Below are 18,356 nucleotides of genomic sequence, written 5' to 3'. Positions count from 1 at the left end.
TATATCAACAACAATGACCAGAGCAATTCAACAATATGTAATTATCAATAACAAGTCACAACTACTTCACGACGAGCGGCAAGCTCCAATTGGAATCAGTATACCCCATATCACCCCTTATATACTTCTTACTTTAACTTAATAGTATCATTGACATGATAATTAATTCATTAATCAATGATTCCAGCCTTATACCATATGTTTATAATAAAGAAAATAATCCACAACTCTAACTATCCTTAATTAGCAACTTTATTCACTAGTTCATGTCTAGTTCATCCATTTAACTTAATCAACATCAAGATAACCTTAAACACATGAAAGAACACAATATAATTACCTACTATATTGGCTTCAAGTCAAAATCCAAGTTACATTTAGCTTACAACAGCCCTCAACGGCAATACAACACCATAGAAGTGACTTAAGCTAATCTTCATTTCCAATCTCAAGTTTCATATGTTTCTTTTACCAATTCACTTGATAACCATATAGACATGCATAACAACAGAAACCATATCATAATAAAGTTATTATATATATATCCCACCGGATGCCTTCACCCGAAATGATATGCCCAAGGAAAGCTACAAAGTTCAACCAGAATTCACATTTAGAGAATTTTGCATACAACTTCCCTTTTTGTAGAACTCTGAGCACAGTACGCAGATGATCTGCATGCTCAGCCTCTAAACGAGAATACTCCAATATATCATCGATAAAAACAATTACAAAAAGATCTAAAAAGGGCCTGAACACACGGTTTATCAAATCCATGAATACTGCTGGGGCATTGGTCAAACCGAACGGCATAACACAAAACTCAAATTGCTCGTATCTGGTCCTGAATGTTGTCTTCGAAATATCTTCCTCCTTAACCCTTACCTGATAGTACCCAGACCTCAAGTATATCTTTAAAAAACACTTGGCACCTTGTAACTAATCAAATAAATCATCAATCCTCGAGGGCGGGTACTTATTCTTGATTATCACCTTATTCAATTGTCTATAATAAATACACATCCGTAAGGAACCATCTTTCTTTCTCACAAATAACACAGATACCCCCCACGGTGATATACTAGGCCTGATAAAGCCTTTTTCAAGCAAGTCCTTTAGTTATTCCTTTAACTCTTTCAGCTCTACGGGGGCCATTCTATAGGGAGGAATAGATATTGGATGAGTATCCGGTAGTAGGTCAATAGCAAACTCAATTTCTCACTCTGGCGGAAGACTTGGAAGCTCATCGGGAAAAACATCGGGAAACTCATTAACCATAGGGATGGACTGAGTGGTTGGTAACTCTACATCCACATCCAGAATTCGAACTAAGTGATAAATATAGCCCTTTCTGATCATCTTCCTTGCCTTGAGATAGGAAATAAATCTTCTTCTCGGCGACGCCGTATTACCTTTCCACTCCAAAATAAGCTCCCATGGAAATTGAAATTGGACTATCTTTGATCTACAATCAATGTTGGCATGACAAGAAGCCAACCAATCCAAACCCATTATAACATCAAATTTTACCATATCCAACTCGATTAGGTCCGCTATAGTAGCTCGACTATGAACTACTATTATACAACCCCTATATACTCGCTTAGCTATCACTGAGTCCCCAACAGGTGTAGACACCTCAAAAGGTTTAACCAATTCAGGTTTTATTCCAAACTTACTAGCAACCAATGGCGTAACATATGATAAGGTGGAACTTGGGTCAATTAATGCATATACATCATATGATGAGACTGATAATATACTTGTAACAACATCAGACGATGACTCTTGGTCCTGTCATCCTGCCAATGCATAAATACAATTCTGAGGACCGCTCGAGCTAGATGCTCTGCCTCTGCCTCTACCACGACTCACTAGTGCTTGTGAACCTTGCCTAGGGGGGCGAACTGATGATGACCAACCAGCTACAGATCCTTCTGGCTAAGCTATGCTTGTATCACCCGTTGTCGGACAATCCCTCATAACGTGGCCCGAATAAACATAAGTATAACAAACACCCAGTCCCATACAGCACTGCCCGGCATGCTGCTAAGCACATTGTGGCAAGGGCGGCCTCATCTGACTTGACTCACCCATATACTGAGAACCTGAGGCCCTGAAATTCTTACCAGTCCTTGAATATGTGGAACGATCAAATCTCTTGCCGCTAAATTAAAGGGTTGCGCTAGCCGATGGCTGGCCTGGATACCTCGGGTACTATTGCCTCTGACCACCTCGAAACTCACCAGAAGGACACGAAGACCTTGCTCTCTTATTCTGGGCCCTATCATGCTCACGATCCATCCTTTGCTTCTACTTACGCTTCTTTACACCCTGATCGTATGCCTGAATACGAGAAATATCCTTGTCTGATTTAAGTGAGACCGATATACAATCGTTAAGCAAGTGAGGCTCTAATCCCATCACAAACCGGTGAACCCAATCCTCCATCTTAGATACAATAGTGGGAGCATACCTAGCCAATGAATCAAACTAAAGATTGTACTCTCGAACACTCATGTTACCCTGTCGAAGGGTCAAGAACCTATCAACTATGGCCCGTCTAATCTCTGGTTGTAGATAATGACAAAGAAAAGCTTCTATAAACTCCTGTCATACTACTGGAGGGGCATCCTCACCTCTGGACAGTTCCCAAGACTCGTAACAAATTAACTGCATCATCTCGGAGTCTATAGGAGGCAAGCTCAACTGACTCAGTCGTAGTAGCCTTCATTACCCTTAACGTTCTTTACATTTTATCAATAAATACCTGAGGGTCATCATTTGAATCTACCCTAGTGAATGCCAGAGGGTCTTTATTAATGAAGTCATGAACCCTCACACTGACGAACCTATCTGCATGACCAATACCTACTTCCTGACGCCGAGCCTATGCGGCTACTAATCGGGTTAATAGCTGAATAGCATCTCTCATCTCCTGACCCGGTGCATCTAGCTGAGGAGCTGGACGTATAGGGGCGGGCACTGGAGCTGGTGCCCCTCGGAGCTCTTCTGGAAAGGGCGGGGTATGTGAAGTCTGAGATAGAATCTCACTATGACACTCTCCCCGAGCCCTGGTAACTCGTGGCGCTCGACTAGTAGTCTTGCCAGCTACTGATTTTCCCTTCTGGGCGGCTGTAGTCTTCGGAGGCATCGCTAAAAACGTAACATATTGTTAGGAACATGAACTCTTATCTCGCACGATCTGCAATAAAAATATAGGATAACATCCTATATGTCCTGTAGTCTACTGTCTATAAGTGTGGTGCACAACACACCTATAAACAAGACTCTCTAGACACGGTCTGTAGACTACCCTAGGACAGAACTGCTCGGATACCACTTTTGTGCATAACCCAAACCGATGGGCCGCGACGAGTGCCCGAGTCCTACCTATCGAACACCCTTAAGCATGTGACTAAGATATAAACATGAATAATATGTGCTGAATTACGAGAGTAACAGGCGCGAGGAAAGCTTGTCCAAAAGACATATATACATATACGTACGAATTACAGTGGGCGAGCCAACAAGGCCGTGATAGACAACTATATACCCAAAACTAAAAGCTGACAAGGCCACATACTATCCAATTGTACATAACTGTCTACAGACCTCTAATAGAAATACAATTGTACAAACACGGGGCTGAGCCATGTCATACCCACAATATATATATATATATATAAGCGTATCGTACTAAAATCAAAAAAACAGTTCTGGATCAAGTGGAGCACGCTAACTCTCGCTGATCAAGGATCCTAAGAAGGGGGACCGTCGACTTGCCCACCTGCACCTGCGGGCATGAAACACATGCCCCGAGAAATAGGGCGTTAGTAAGAATAATGTACTGAGTATGTAAGGCGTGAAAATCAGCACATAAGAGACATAGATGAAACATAGAGTAAAGAAATTCATTTGTAAATCTGAATAACTTTATAAATCCTGAAACATTTATAATGTCATGCACGTGCATATAAATGTCATGTCATGAATAGGTATATGTGTACATAATATCATCAAGCCTCTGTGGGTATTCCATCATATCGTCTCGGCCACTATGGGCAACATCATCAACATATACCAACTGATCAGGTGGTGGTGCGTATATAACGTCATAACCTTTTTCCATATCCCATATAAGTATAATATACATATATACGCGTATATAACGCTATCTGGTCAGGGGTCAATGTACATGTATAAATGCATGAAAAGCATAAAAAATACGTTAATAAAATTTTCTTGGAATGCCATAAAAATCAATATGCCTTTCGGATAAACATTATCAAATACATATTTTTCTGGGACTCATGAACAGAAGATAATAATAATTCACATGGGGAATCAAGAATATAGATACCCTTAGTATTTCTATAAATAGAGTAATTTATGGAAACCGTGTGTTTGCTCATTTCTTCTGTATAATTTGGATCATGCCAAAAGGAAAGAAGGGGTAGCCTTAACATACCTGAAATAGGGAAAAATCCGTATAATATCCCTTGTAGGAGAATTTGATTGCAAGAGTCTCGTTGTTGATATCTTGTAGGAGCTTGAATTTTTAAACGTTTCTAACGTTCTGATTGTGACCTTGATTTCAAGATATGATAAATGAATCTTTATTGAAAGCTTTGAAGATGGTTAACGTTTTGGATTTGGTTGGAAGATGTTATATAAATGGCTAACATTAGGTTTGGTTGAAAGAAACGTTAATGTAAGAATGATTATTACCCTATGGTTTACTCTTTAGTGAATATGGAAATTAATGGAGTGAAGGTGTATCATTTTGCTACCTAACAAAGAAATGACTTAGTCATTTCTTCACAATGTGGCTAGCTTCTATGTTTTGAGAGGTAGAAATTATTAAACTTTATCCACTTATTAGTTAATTAGGTAATGTCCCGTTACCCGGTAATTAACAAATTACCCGCATAATTAAAAATTATTTCAAATTACTTAAAATTCTACTTATTTTTAATACACTTTATACATCATTCTATCATAGTCATATGGTACCTTATATGGTACTAGTCTATAATTATCGGGTATTATCGCTCGACCCAGGATTTTATCCCAAATCGGCCATCTTCCACGAAACTCGTTTTCTTTAATTTGTGTACCCTTTTATCCTTCATGACACTTACTTATCGCTTGTTATAAATATCATAAATACGTTAACTTCAAGATAATCTTATCATTGAGTCTACGTCGATTAACTGAGGACGAAACTTTAACGTACGAAAACGCGAGATGTAACAATAAGCTAAATGAGGATCTGTTGCGCCCACTTGTCAAGCAAAAGAAAAGGAAGTAGGGGGACTTCAAAAATAAATTAATCCAGGATGAGGTACAAAAACTTCTCAAAATCGGTTCAATACGAGAAGTAAAGTACCCTGACTGGTTAGCTAATACTATTGTAGTTCCAAAAAAGAATGAAAAATGGAGAGTCTGTGTAGATTATACTGTTTTAAACAAGGTTTGCCCTAAAGATTCATTTTCTTTACCACAAATAGATCAATTAATTGATTCTACCGTAGATCATGAGCTTTTAAGTTTTTTAGATGCTTATTCTGGTTATAATAAGATAAAAATAGACCTTTTAGATGAGGAAAAAACCTTATATATCATAGATAGGGGACTTATTGCTATAAATTAATGTCATTTGGTTTGAAAAATGTTGGAGCCATATATCAAAGATTGTGACCAAAATATTTCAAGAACGCCTGGGAAAAATTATGGAGATCTACATAGATGATATGTTGGTCAAGTCAACACAAGAAGGGGATCATTTTCAAAATTTGGCTGAGATCTTTAAAATTCTCCACAAGTACAACATGAAGTTGAATCCGGAAAAGTGCATTTTTGGCGTAGCTTCAGGTAAATTTTTAGGTTTTGTTGTTTCTAACAAAGGTATTGAAGTAAATCCCGCACAAATCAAAGCTATTGAAGAAATACCAGATGTACTCACGAGTAAGAAAGAAGTACAGAGATTAACAGGTAGAATAGCGGCTCTTGGAAAGTTTATATCCAAGTCATCGGAAAAAAGCTTTAAGTGAAAAAGCAAAATCAGTTTGAATGGACTGACAATTGTTAACAAGCTCTTAAGGACATAAACGTGTATCTATCAAATCCACCTCTATTAGTAAAACCAAAAGACGGAGAGAGATTGCTCGTCTATCTTATTGAGATACATGGGTTTCATCATCTGAAACCACATGCCTTCTCACTCGTGGTTTCTTCACTAAGGAACCTTCTTCAATATCCTCTTCATCTTCAAACCCATGAGCTTCAACATTCCTCACACGCTTAAAATTTGTTCTTGTGTAGAGCTTACAGAAAGCCTCACATAAGGAACAGAAGTGGGGCTAATGCCATGAATGGCAAACCTTAAAAAAGGGAAAAAGTATATGCATTAAAATTAAGGAACAAACAAAGAGAAGGGAAACCATGGGAATAAAAATTTACTGTGAGTTTTCACTTTTCATCAAAATTTTTGTGAAAGAAATTTCCAAGATCACTTTTCCGTAGGAGCAACGGTCAGCATATTTTCTACCCAATCACGGTAGCTAACAATTTCTTCAACGACTTCCATGATTGCTGAAAAATGAACATACATTCATGTGAAGAAAAATAAAACGTCAAAAAAAGTAAGGAAATAAGAGGAAAAACACTTACATGCAAAGTTCCACTTTTTAGAAAAGTCATGTGTTCATAACCCATTAGCTCACGAGTAGGGGTGGCAACAAATCGAGCATACTAGACACGGTCATAGTCACCTACACGAAAGAGTTTCGGAGAATATAGGTGGAGAAAATAACGGAAGGTAAAAGGGGAAACTACCCTCCACACGATGGGACCTATTTGACCAAGGCAAATATTGAAGTAGCGACAGAACTCAATGATCACGGGATCAATGGGAGGAGTAAACCCTAAAGTAAAAGGATAGGTGTAAACAAAATAATAACATACATGATAAGAGGTGATTCTTTGGTTAACACTAGGAGTTATCACTGAAAATTAGGTTTCTAATGACATTCACGTAGAACAAAGGAAAGAAGGCATGGGGTAATTAAGTTAGGGTAATGATCAGCAGGGTTAAGAGAAGCCATGGACAAAACCTGTTTTTTCATAACTTTACGATCTGATACAAAAGAGAACTCTTGTGGGACAATCTCAGAAATAGTAGGTTCTCGCATGGGTTCGTTCTGATCCTTCTCTCTAGAAGAAGAAGATATAGGTGTTGTGGGTGTTCTAGCCCTAGAAGATGATGGCTTAGCAGTACTACTTTGAGGGGTCGAACTACGAGTTGTCAACAAACCTAAACTACGTAGTTTACCACCTCTCCTGCTTTTGATAGGGCTGTAAAGGGAGGAAGTTCATCAACAATCACCATTTTACATGGGTCTGATGACGAAGAAGGATTCGATGAACGAGAAGACATCTTTAATGGATGAAGCACAGGGAGAAGATGAAGAACTATAAGAGAAGTTAGGAAGATGAATGCAAGGAAGAAGGAAGGGACTTTCGAAATCAAGTGTGATGATGTATTTATAGGAGAAAGCAACCGTCATCAGAGTTAGTCATTATGAACTGTCATCATGGAACCATCACTTCATGACTGGGGCAGCCGCAGAAAAACCCTAAAAAGGCACTGCAAACTGCGGAGCCAATTACAATGGGACATGTGTCTTTAACATTAAATGGACATGTTATGTCTCATCGATTCTGAAAAAGGCATTATGATAATCGGGAAAAGGCGAAAAGAAATTCCCACCATGAATACCTACCATTTCCCGAATATTCAGTTAAGAATATTCAGAAAGTGAGGGGATTATCTGTATTGGTGGGAAAAAAGGGGTATGACACGTGGATCAACAACAAGGTGACAAGTGGCAGATCTAGTTAAGTAAATTAGAAGAATAAAAAGGCACGAGCAGAATTCCCCCGACGTTTTGCCAAAAAAGGTATCGGACCTAACAGCTGGAAAAGAAGAAATAGGTACAAAACGGATGAAGACCATAAAGAGGGAAAGTTCTTGAAACTGTCATAAATAAAGAAGGGAAATCGACATTGATCGTGGTTATGAAAAATCCTCAGTCATTAATGCTACCGTTACAATTATATGGTAACGGACAATCAAAACAATTAATGTCATTAACTAGCCAGAATTAAGTATGGAAACAGTTAAAAATATGAATCCTTATATAAGGACCTGATCCTCATTTGTAAAGGCATCCTAATTTTTATCAATATATGCAATTATTCTTTTACTTTATTCAAAAGGTTCAAACCGCAATTTGCGAGAGATTAGCGATCTACTTTGAGTTTTCTTTCCTTGTCTATTTTTTTCGTTATTCTTTTTATTCTTCAGATTACCAAGAAAGTGAATTAATTTTGGTTATCAGTAACCCGATTTTTTTTAATGAAAAACTTTATTTTTGGGTTAAACAGTGGATTCTGTAGATCCCTATAATGTGGAATTCAAGTCCTTAAGCTAATATATGAATGTACTTTCTTAGAGCAGTTTAATGATATATTAATTCTGCTTATCAGGAAAAAAAAGTAATGAATCAAACGAGAAGAAGAGAGAATATATATCACTAACTGGTGAGCTACTGGATGTGAGCAGATGCAAGAGATCTATTGTGACAAAAACTTGGTAATCAAGCCATTTTGTAAATTGACATTATTTAAGACGTCAAATTCAGAACTCAAATGCCTTAAAAGACTAGCAGTGTTTTACAATATAAATTTTAAGTCAAACAACACATGAAGAAATGATGAAAACAACGATTAGTGAAGTCTAAGCACAAATCAGAGTAAGTGGGAAGCTCCTCCTCATTGACTCAGAAAGAGCAGCTCTTCTCAAGGAAGAAGCAGGCCAAGCTTAAAGGGATCATGTTTTAGGGTAGGAATGAGGAAGCACAGATATTTTGATTGCAGAGCTGAAATTCAAAGCCAGGCTAGTATAAGGCTATTTAGGTAGAATGACTTATGAGGCTGCACAAATTTGCTTGTAAAAAGAGAGACTACTAAGTATTACTAGTATTTAGTTTTCTTTTATTATCATATTTTTAAATATTTATGATTATAAAATTCATGTAACTGTTTTCTTTTTTTTTTTTGGTCAACATGTAACTGTTTTCTTCTTGGTTTTGAAGATGTAAATTCTGTTTTATAATAATGTAATAATTATGAATGTTAGATGTGTTGGTCATTATACTTCAAAAACATCATTTTGTATAGCTAAGTTTTAAATTTGCTCCTTATGATATTTTCCTCTAATGAAATCTGCTTAATTACATTTAACGTTATGTTTAGTTCAATTAATTAACCATAGTGAGTTAATATAGTTTGGTGTAAACACCGGTGTGGGTAAGTATTTACTGTCCTTCTACATATGAATTCTTTCAAGTATACATCTATTAAATTTATTTTACGTACTGAATTTTTACTTTTATGCCATATTTTTATGGTATAATAGTCTCAACAAATCATATAATTTTCTGTATAAATGGACTAAAAATTACACGTTTTAATTAATTGATGAGGATAATATTTTTTTGTCAAAGTTCACAAGGAATAAAGTAAAAGTTTAGCCATATCTGCAAACATATGGACATAATAAGTAAAGGACTCCTTAGCGGAAGTGAATCATCTGCAGCAATACGACTTGAATCACTGGTCATTGAGAATCCATGTTATTAAAAACCTTGTTCTAGTCTAAAACCCATCAAATGAATGCAGAGAATTTCTAACTCTAGCCGTTATAAGATGATTTTTGTGTGCCTTCCAACATGAGTCCGAAACCTAAATGTTGTTGATTTTGACTCAACCAATAGATTAAACTATATATATATTATTCTCTTATGAAAATTTTAACTATAAAATAAAACTCATAATTCTAATTTGAAAATAAAAGAAGAAAAAAATAATTTTGTTTTACATATAATACAAAATAACAACTATTAAAAATGTCGGTTGATTTTTTAAAGAAGTAATAAAAGGCTTCTCTATTAAAGTATTGATATCTAAATACTTAAACCAAATAGGAAAATAAAGGACCATGTGGTGGTGTAGGGATTCGAACCCAAAACCTCAAGGCCAAAATTAACTTTTTAGTAATCTCTTAACCATTGCACCAGCTAGCACTTGCATGTATAATGCGGTTCTTTAATATGTTATAGTATAACGTGATATTTTAATGCATCCACCCTATGCTTTAACATCCAAAACACCATTAAAGTATATCACAGTGTAAATCTGCATTATATATAGAAATGTAATTTTTTTTTATCATTAAAAATGTATTTTGAATCAAAATCAACAACATTTATGTTTCCAACATGGTGTTTATATAGACGAACGCTAGGGCTAGAGTTAGAATAACTAGTGGCCGACTCACTTAGCTATCACCCCTTATGGGTGTACTAGGCCTGAAAGTAAGTGATGATGAATTAGTTTCCCAATGAATTGTGTACAGCAACAGCGACTCGAATCAGTGGTCATTGGGAATCCACGTTACCAAATGAACCCCCTAGTTTCACAGCCTAAAACCCATCAAATACTCATGCTACATAGAAAAGAACTTTATATTATTTTGATTGCATGAATTAAATGCAATATTTCTCTTTTCTCTTTTCAGTTTGCAACTTCAACTTCAACCCTACTAACAGGGTTGCCATACCTATTACAAAAGCACCCTTCCACAACGAGGGCTCACAAAGTAAAATCAGGAAAAAAAGATATGGTAAACAATTGCTTGCTTGACTTTTTTTTTGGTTAGCCAAAAAAAAAAAAATTATTACATGCATATAATAAAAAAGCAATATCATGCCCATATTGCAAGAAGGGACATGAGTCCAGCCCCTAAGAATAGTGCAAAATAAGATACTATTTGAAGCCTTGTATTGCAGCTCATTCTTTTACTCAAGAAATCTGCAGCAATTAGGTCTACTAAAGCCATGTAGATTAAAATTCCAGCAGATATAGAGTTAAGGCTCCCTTCCACTACCAAAGCTCTTGGGCTATGTGGATTGTAAGATGAAGAAGCTAGAATTCCTATAGCAATTCCCAAGGGTGTTGTTACGGCGAAAAACGTTGCCATTATAGTGGAACGGAGGGAATTGAACTGTGCCTGCGAGATGCAACCTCCTAACGCAAAACCTTCGAAGAACTGGTGGAACGATAAGGCCACGAGCAAGGGTCTAATTGTGCATGGACTTTCTGAAACACCCAATGCTATGCCTATTATGAGAGAATGTGATACTATTCCCAGCTCCAAGACCTGCATACAAGAAAGTCGTTATAATGACCAAGTTTCACAATCAAACTGACAGGTATAAACAAACAATGTATCTTCACAAACACGGGGAAAATCAAACTTTGAGTAATGAAACTTTTGCTCATTTGCCAATTAAACAAAAGTAAAAAGTTGGTTCCGGTCTTGTAATACATTAAAGAAACAAGCTCCCCCAAGAATCTGCTATTATGAGAAACCATAAGCAAATCCCTAGTCTGTGAATGCATAAACCATTCTGTGAACTGACACACACCACACCAAAATATCTAACGATGGGCACCCTATAGGCCAACGAATGGCTAGCAAACTTAAGGTAATATTCTACGTGAAGTTAGATTTCATATTACAATATATGCAGTATCTCAAAGGTTGGTGAAAAATCTTAAACACCAAACAATTAGAAAATAATTTAGCAGAATATCTAGCTAAACCTAGAAGAAAATGAAATAGTGTAATTCCGCATACGCTTATAGAAATGCATTTATCAAAGCTCAAGGAATCAGTAGCATATAAGCAGTTGCAATCAATCAACTATGTCTCAATCCCTAAGAGTTGGTTATATGAATTCTCTATATTAATTCCGCAAAAACCTATAAGTAGTAAATTTGGTAAACCATTCATACTACAAGTCGTTCAGAAAATTCTGTATCAAGTTTACCAGCATGATATATATGAAGCCCAAACATTTTCTTTCTCATAAATCCTGACATCGAGAAAATGTAATTCATATCTTTAAAACCTACAACCAATGAGATAATCAAAAACCTTCTAGACACAACATTTACCCAATCCAACCAGAACGAACTTAAGTGGAGAAGTACAGAGAAAGGCCTAAGACATGTAAAAATATGCAAGTAAAATTACCTGAGAAACAACAACATGCCTCCCTCCACCTTCCTCATCTCCACCACCAAAGCTATGGGAGTGCGAATGACCATGGGAATGCTCCCTCACGTTCCCTTGACATGCCCCTTGTTCTTGTGAATGGCTATGTCTGTGATGAGCTGCATGTGCATGCATCCCAACAATGTGTATTGCACCACCATCTTCTTCACCAAACAATTTCTCATTCCCTGCCTTTGGTTCAACTGGTACAATAGCTGATTCTGACACCAAATCCACTGAATCAATCTGATCTTTTTGGCTTTGTTTCTCTTGCTTCCTCTCATAATACTGAGTCCCAACAAAGTCAACCACCAAGGTAGTCAATGCAGCCATCATGGCGATAAAACCAGCGAAAGGGAATTTCAACCAAGGAGATTTCGGAAGACAAGGATTAGTTAATGATGAGGTGGCGCCTGGTAATATGTGGACAAAGCCTGTAGAGAGGATGACACCAGCAGCAAAGGCTTTAACAGCAAGAAAGAGATTAGAGTCAGTTCGGAGGAACCGATGCTTCTTGCCAACTAACGGGATACCAACTCCGCAAGTACTAGCTATTAGGATGGCAGAGATAGCCACGATTTTAAGGGTAAGAGCAGCCGAGCTGTCTCGGCAGCCTTCTATCTCTTCATCAGCACTGCCGCAGGTAATATTGGAAACAGATTGATAAAGTTTCAGCATAACGGTATCTGTTTTGACCAAAGGAACAGTAAGAGAGTGTCGGAATCATTTAAATGTCTACACAATTTAGGTATTGAACCAATAAAGAACTATCAAATTTCTTTCTGTTTATTCCTTAAAACCACACTACAAGAATTCTCCTCATTAACAAAAGTTTCCCTACATTTCAAATATCTTGATATGAAACATGAATTCATTAGAAAATGGAAGTCAAAGGAATCTGTACTTTTCCACCTAATACATGAAAATAGATAAAAAAGAGTTCGCTACGTAATTCAGGGTGTACGCAACCTTAGGCAAGAACTCCATTTTGACAAAGTAAAACTAAAGCTGACTTTTTTTTCTTCCTTTCCCTTTCCAAGATTTAGTAAATGAGTGAGATTCAACAGCCAAAACAGACATAACGAATGTGCAGAGCAAATGAAGACAAGACGTATACGAAGAAAATACAAAAGAGACCTTTAGTACCAATTCAAATTTGGAATTCAATACCCCATCATTTCATAAAAAGCAAGATCAGTACAACATGAGAATGAATGAATTTCCAAACTGTTTATAGAAAAGGTGAGTGAGAATGAATGAATTACAAAACTAAAAACCACTTAATACAAAAAAGAATTTCTACTTCAATCACAAGACTCAAAAAGTGAACTACTTATAACCTATAATAAACAGATAATCCAAAACAGTAATGAACTTCCAAACTGGATGCAAGTGATTAAACTGACTCAACATAGTCACACAGAGTATCGAAGTGGTACATAAAACAAACAAGAAAAAGAATTACAGTAATTTGGAGAATTCTCCATCAATTACAAACCAAACCAAGCAAAACCCAGAAGTAAAGATTCAATTTCCTCATTTTCCATAACAATTACAAAGAAAAATAAAGAAAAGAAAATGGGGTAACAAAATATTACTTACCTGAGAAAGCCCCGGTCTTTTCTCTAATTTTTGGGTCCATAAAAAAGAAGGGCACGAGATCCTGAAATTAACAAATAACAAAGAATAGAATAAAACTCACAACTTTCAAGACAAATGGGGCAATGAAAAAGAGAATAAAAAGGAAGAGGGAACAGGGGTTTGGGGTTGTGTGGGGGGGCACTGAAGAAAGAAAGAACGAACCTCAGTGAACGACATGGGATATGTGGAAAAGAGAGGGAATTTGTCCCTCAAAAGCTCTATTTCCAATTACGTAATAAACAGAGAAAGCATAACACTAACACAAATCTCTATATATAGCTGAAGGGTCTTGACCAAAATTATACGAAAGTGGTGAATTTTGTAATAAATCTTGACGAGAACAAACACCTTTTGTCTGTTTTATAAATCCTGTTGTTGTTGTAGGAGGGAGTAGGGAAGATTTAGAAATGGATAAAGAAAGAAAGAAAGAAAGGGAAAATAGATGGGGACGAGAAAAGGAAGAAGATACAGGGAATGATGTCGACATTATTAGTAAAGAAAGAAGAGAGAGGAGATGGGGAGACTTTGATACAGTCGCTTGTTTTACAAGAGAATGAGCTCCACTGTGTCGACACCTCTGCGTAATAAGTCATGCACTCCACTTTTTATTTCCTTTTTTCGATTTTTTAATAACATATTAGTAGTTGTCTGAGCCAATGTGCATTTTCAGAGTAAAAATATTTATTTTTTAAGGTATTTTATATCTAATTTGAAATGGCAATTAATTCGAATTCACATTGTATAAAGCTTAAGGAGAGTCTCGGAGCAGTAATAAAGTTGTCTCTGCATGATCTATAGGTCATGAATTCGAGTCGTGGAATCAGCCACCGATACTCAGGATAGATTGCATACATCATTTCCCTTTAGGTAGGGGTGTTCATGGTTCGGTTTGGTTCGGTTTTTCCCTAAAAAGAAATCAAACCAAGTAAGTCGGTTTTTCAAATATTCGAATCAAACCAAACCAATTAAGTTGGTTTTTTCTCGATTCAGTTAATGTCGGGTTTAGTCGGTTTTTTCGGTTATTTTTCGGTTTTTTCTTAAATATAAGACATACACTACCAAACACATATTCTGGCGACCATATTTTCAACGTAACACTATCAAATCAATTGTCCTTTGAGAAATCTATTATTTACTAAGATATATTGATGATAATTGAATCAAATGGTGATGAATAATTTAAGGACTCAATTAAAAATATATTTTTTTTTAAACATGAAATGGATTCTTACACTTAACAAAAGAAAACTACCAATCAAACTAGAATGTAAAGGTAAAGAACTATACTAAAAGTGCAAACGATTAACTTTCGTCATAAAATTTTTGAAACTTTGTATAAAAATATACATATATATAGGTGTAATAATAAATTTGAAATAGCTACTCCTTTAGTTGGTTTGGTTCGGTTTTTTCCGGTTATTTTTTGATTAAAACCAAAACCAAACCAAGTTTGATCGGTTTTTAAAATTCAAAACCAAAACCAAACCAAACCAAAAAGTATTGGTTTTTTTGATCGGCTTGGTTTGATTTTCGGTTTGGTTCGATTTTTTGGGTTTTTATGAACACCCCTACCTTTAGGTACAACCCTTCCCTGGACCATGCATGGATGCAGAATATTATTTCGTGGACCGGATTGCCCTCCCATAGTATAAGGCTCAACGTTCGAATTCAAACCTTTGAAAATTATATTTATCCACATCCTCATTTGTACATCGAATCACATTGATTTATCCTTATTAAGTGATGTAAAAGCACATAAATTAAATGTGATTTGAGGTAAAATGTATAGGTTATTTGAGGTTACACCTTTGCATGTGTTTTTTCTTTCTCTTTTTTTCCCTTTATCTTTTAGGGCAATTGAGTTTAAATATAAGAACAGATATATACTTTATTACTCTATTTTTTAAGTTATTATATTATATGTCAATTTCACTCGGTGTAGAAAAACTCATGCATTTTCAAGTAATTTTAGGTAATTTGAATATTAAAGTAAATCAAGCTGGCAAAACCATTGGATGCTTTGCATAATTTTTCTCAATAAACCATAGTTAATTAACATTGTTTTACTTCATTAATTCACTTAGGGTCTGTTTGGATTAGATTATAAAAATGACTTTTCAGCAGAAATAGTTTTTAAGCCAAAAAGCAATAAGTTGAGATTGGTCAGCTTGTTTCTTTGGCTTGTTTTAAGCAGTTTTTAATTTATTTTAAGCACTTTATAGCTTTGCCAAATACTAAAAAAGGTTAAAAAGAATTTAAAAGTTGATTTGACTAGCCTAAAAACCAATCCAAACACCCAATAATGTAAGTTGGTATAGTTTGGTCGCAAGTGTAAAAATTGCACGGGGCGCCCTATTTGGTCGCCCCCATTTAACATATACCCATTTTTTAAAAAAGTTTTAACTTGTAACCACTTTTTAAACAACTTCAGCCCCCTTTCTCCACATCCTTCTCCTCCTTCGTTTTCTTAAGATATTTTTAGTACGATAACACAGGTTAACATCTGGTCTTCATTGTTACGACTTATCAATAGCAATGAATCAACTAACATAAGCTGCACGATTTCTTTTTAAAGTTAATACATATGGAAACACTTCATATTTAACTAAATATTACATCCCATAGGAGAATCACAAATATTTCTAGACATTTTTTTTAAAGAAAATTCTATAAAAGTCTTAAAAGTATATATAAAAAATTATATATTTATATGTCGGTTTGGTTCGGATTTTTTAACTCAATACCAAATCAAATCAAACCAAACCTTATCGAATTTTTTTACAGCTTGTTTGGATTGTTACCTATCGTTTCATAGTGTATCGTATCGTACTGTATTGCATTGCACTGTATCGTTTGTCATCGTTTCATGATCACACACCAGCAATATGAAGAATAAACTTGCAATATTATAAAAAAAATTATGATACAGGGTAAAATTATTATATAAAAAATAGGGCAAATGATAAAATAAAATTATTTAATAATAATGAAGGGTGAGATTGAGAGAAAAAGATAAGGTAACGACGCGACCACACCAAATAGGTCGTTACATAAAGTGGCACATTTCGTCGTTATGTAACGACGGATTTAACGGTACGATACAATAAATTTAAGTAACAATCAAAACAAACATCGAACAATACGATACAATACAATGAGTAACAACCATCCAAACAAGTTGTTAATCGGTTTGATTTGACTATCCGATTTGGTGAGATTTTTCAGTTTGATTGGTATTCCCCTAACTCTAGTGATAATTCGGTTATAGTAAAATTGATTGTCAAACATACACCTAAGAGTGGACCTAGTGCTTAATTAAGTGGATTAATAATCATGAGATCTCTGTTTCATATTTTAGGAGAGGCAAAAATAGCAGTAGGCGATTTCTTTCAACTTACTCCCTTCGGTTCATAATAAGTGACCAGTTTTCTTTTAGCATGCCCATTAAGAAAATGCTAAATCCTATACAAAAATACCTAGTATGACTAAACTACCCTTACTAAATATTGGTCACATAGTTATAATGTGATGACCCAAAAGGTCATCACTTGATTTACGAGTAAATTTCATGTTTCGAGGCCTTAGAAGCCTCCTTTTTCCTCACCTCGATTTACGTACTCGGTCTGGGCGTATATTCGGAACACTTTTATGTGGAAATATGATGAAAATGTTAATTTGGGCTTTAAAATTGAATTTAAGTTGACTTCGGTCAACATTTTGGGTAAACGGACCCGGACCTGTGATTTGATGGTCCCGGAGGGTCCGTGTGAAAAATATGGGATTTGGGCATATGCCCGGAATCGAATTCCGAGGTCCCAAGCCCGAGAAATGAATTTTTGAAAGAAATTGTTTTACTGAAAATATAAGAGTTTTTGGAAATTTGATTATATTTGAAACTTATGGTATCGGGCACGTATTTTGGTTCCGGAGCCCGGTGCAGATTCAATATGATGTTTGAGTTGTGTCTGTAAAATTTGGTAAGAAATGGAGGTCGTTTGACGTGATTCAGATCCGTATTTGTGAAATTTGAAACTTTGAAAGTTTTGAGATTTTTCTTAGATTTCTATGCTAGATTCGTTGTTTAAGATGTTATTTTTGGCGATTTGATCATACGAGTAAGTCCGTAGGCTATTTTTGAGGTAGTGTACATGTTTGGTTTGGAGCCCCGAGGGCTCGGGTGAGTTTCAGATAGGTGTCGGAGAATTTTTGGACTTAGAAAATTGGTGTTTCTGCTGTTTGCTAGTGTCCAGGTTTTTGTGCATAGGTAGGTTCGCGATCGCATAGTGTAATTTCAGGGGGCCCTATTTTGTGTTATGCGATCGCATAACTACTTCCGCAATTGCGTAGAGTTAATTCTGGGGGTCACTATTTGTTCTATGCGATTGCAATGCTTCTCCCTCTATCGCACTGGGTTAAATTAGGCCTGGGAAGGGAAACCTATTTTTCCTCTATGCGATCGCACTCCCTGCCCCGCGATCACAATGCCCAATCCCCCTTACCGTATGCGAATGCATTCAATTGAGTGCGA

General features: G+C 36.0%; 1 protein-coding gene across 1 annotated transcript; it reads right to left on the bottom strand.

Annotated features, from left to right (window-relative positions):
- Positions 1 to 10,577: 10,577 nt before the first annotated feature.
- Positions 10,578 to 14,376, bottom strand: LOC107767236 (zinc transporter 4, chloroplastic). Its single transcript, XM_016586154.2, has 4 exons — positions 13,991 to 14,376; positions 13,790 to 13,850; positions 12,167 to 12,873; positions 10,578 to 11,287 (listed from the first exon to the last, which is right to left on the bottom strand). Exons 1-4 carry the CDS (start codon positions 14,003 to 14,005, stop codon positions 10,832 to 10,834), a joined length of 1,239 nt encoding a protein of 412 aa, XP_016441640.2. The 5' UTR covers positions 14,006 to 14,376; the 3' UTR covers positions 10,578 to 10,831.
- Positions 14,377 to 18,356: the final 3,980 nt, after the last annotated feature.

The sequence above is a fragment of the Nicotiana tabacum genome, chromosome 1 (genome assembly GCF_000715075.1).
Source record: "Nicotiana tabacum cultivar K326 chromosome 1, ASM71507v2, whole genome shotgun sequence".
NCBI classification, from domain to species: Eukaryota; Viridiplantae; Streptophyta; class Magnoliopsida; order Solanales; family Solanaceae; genus Nicotiana; species Nicotiana tabacum.
This window is presented reverse-complemented; position numbering and strand designations above follow the sequence as displayed.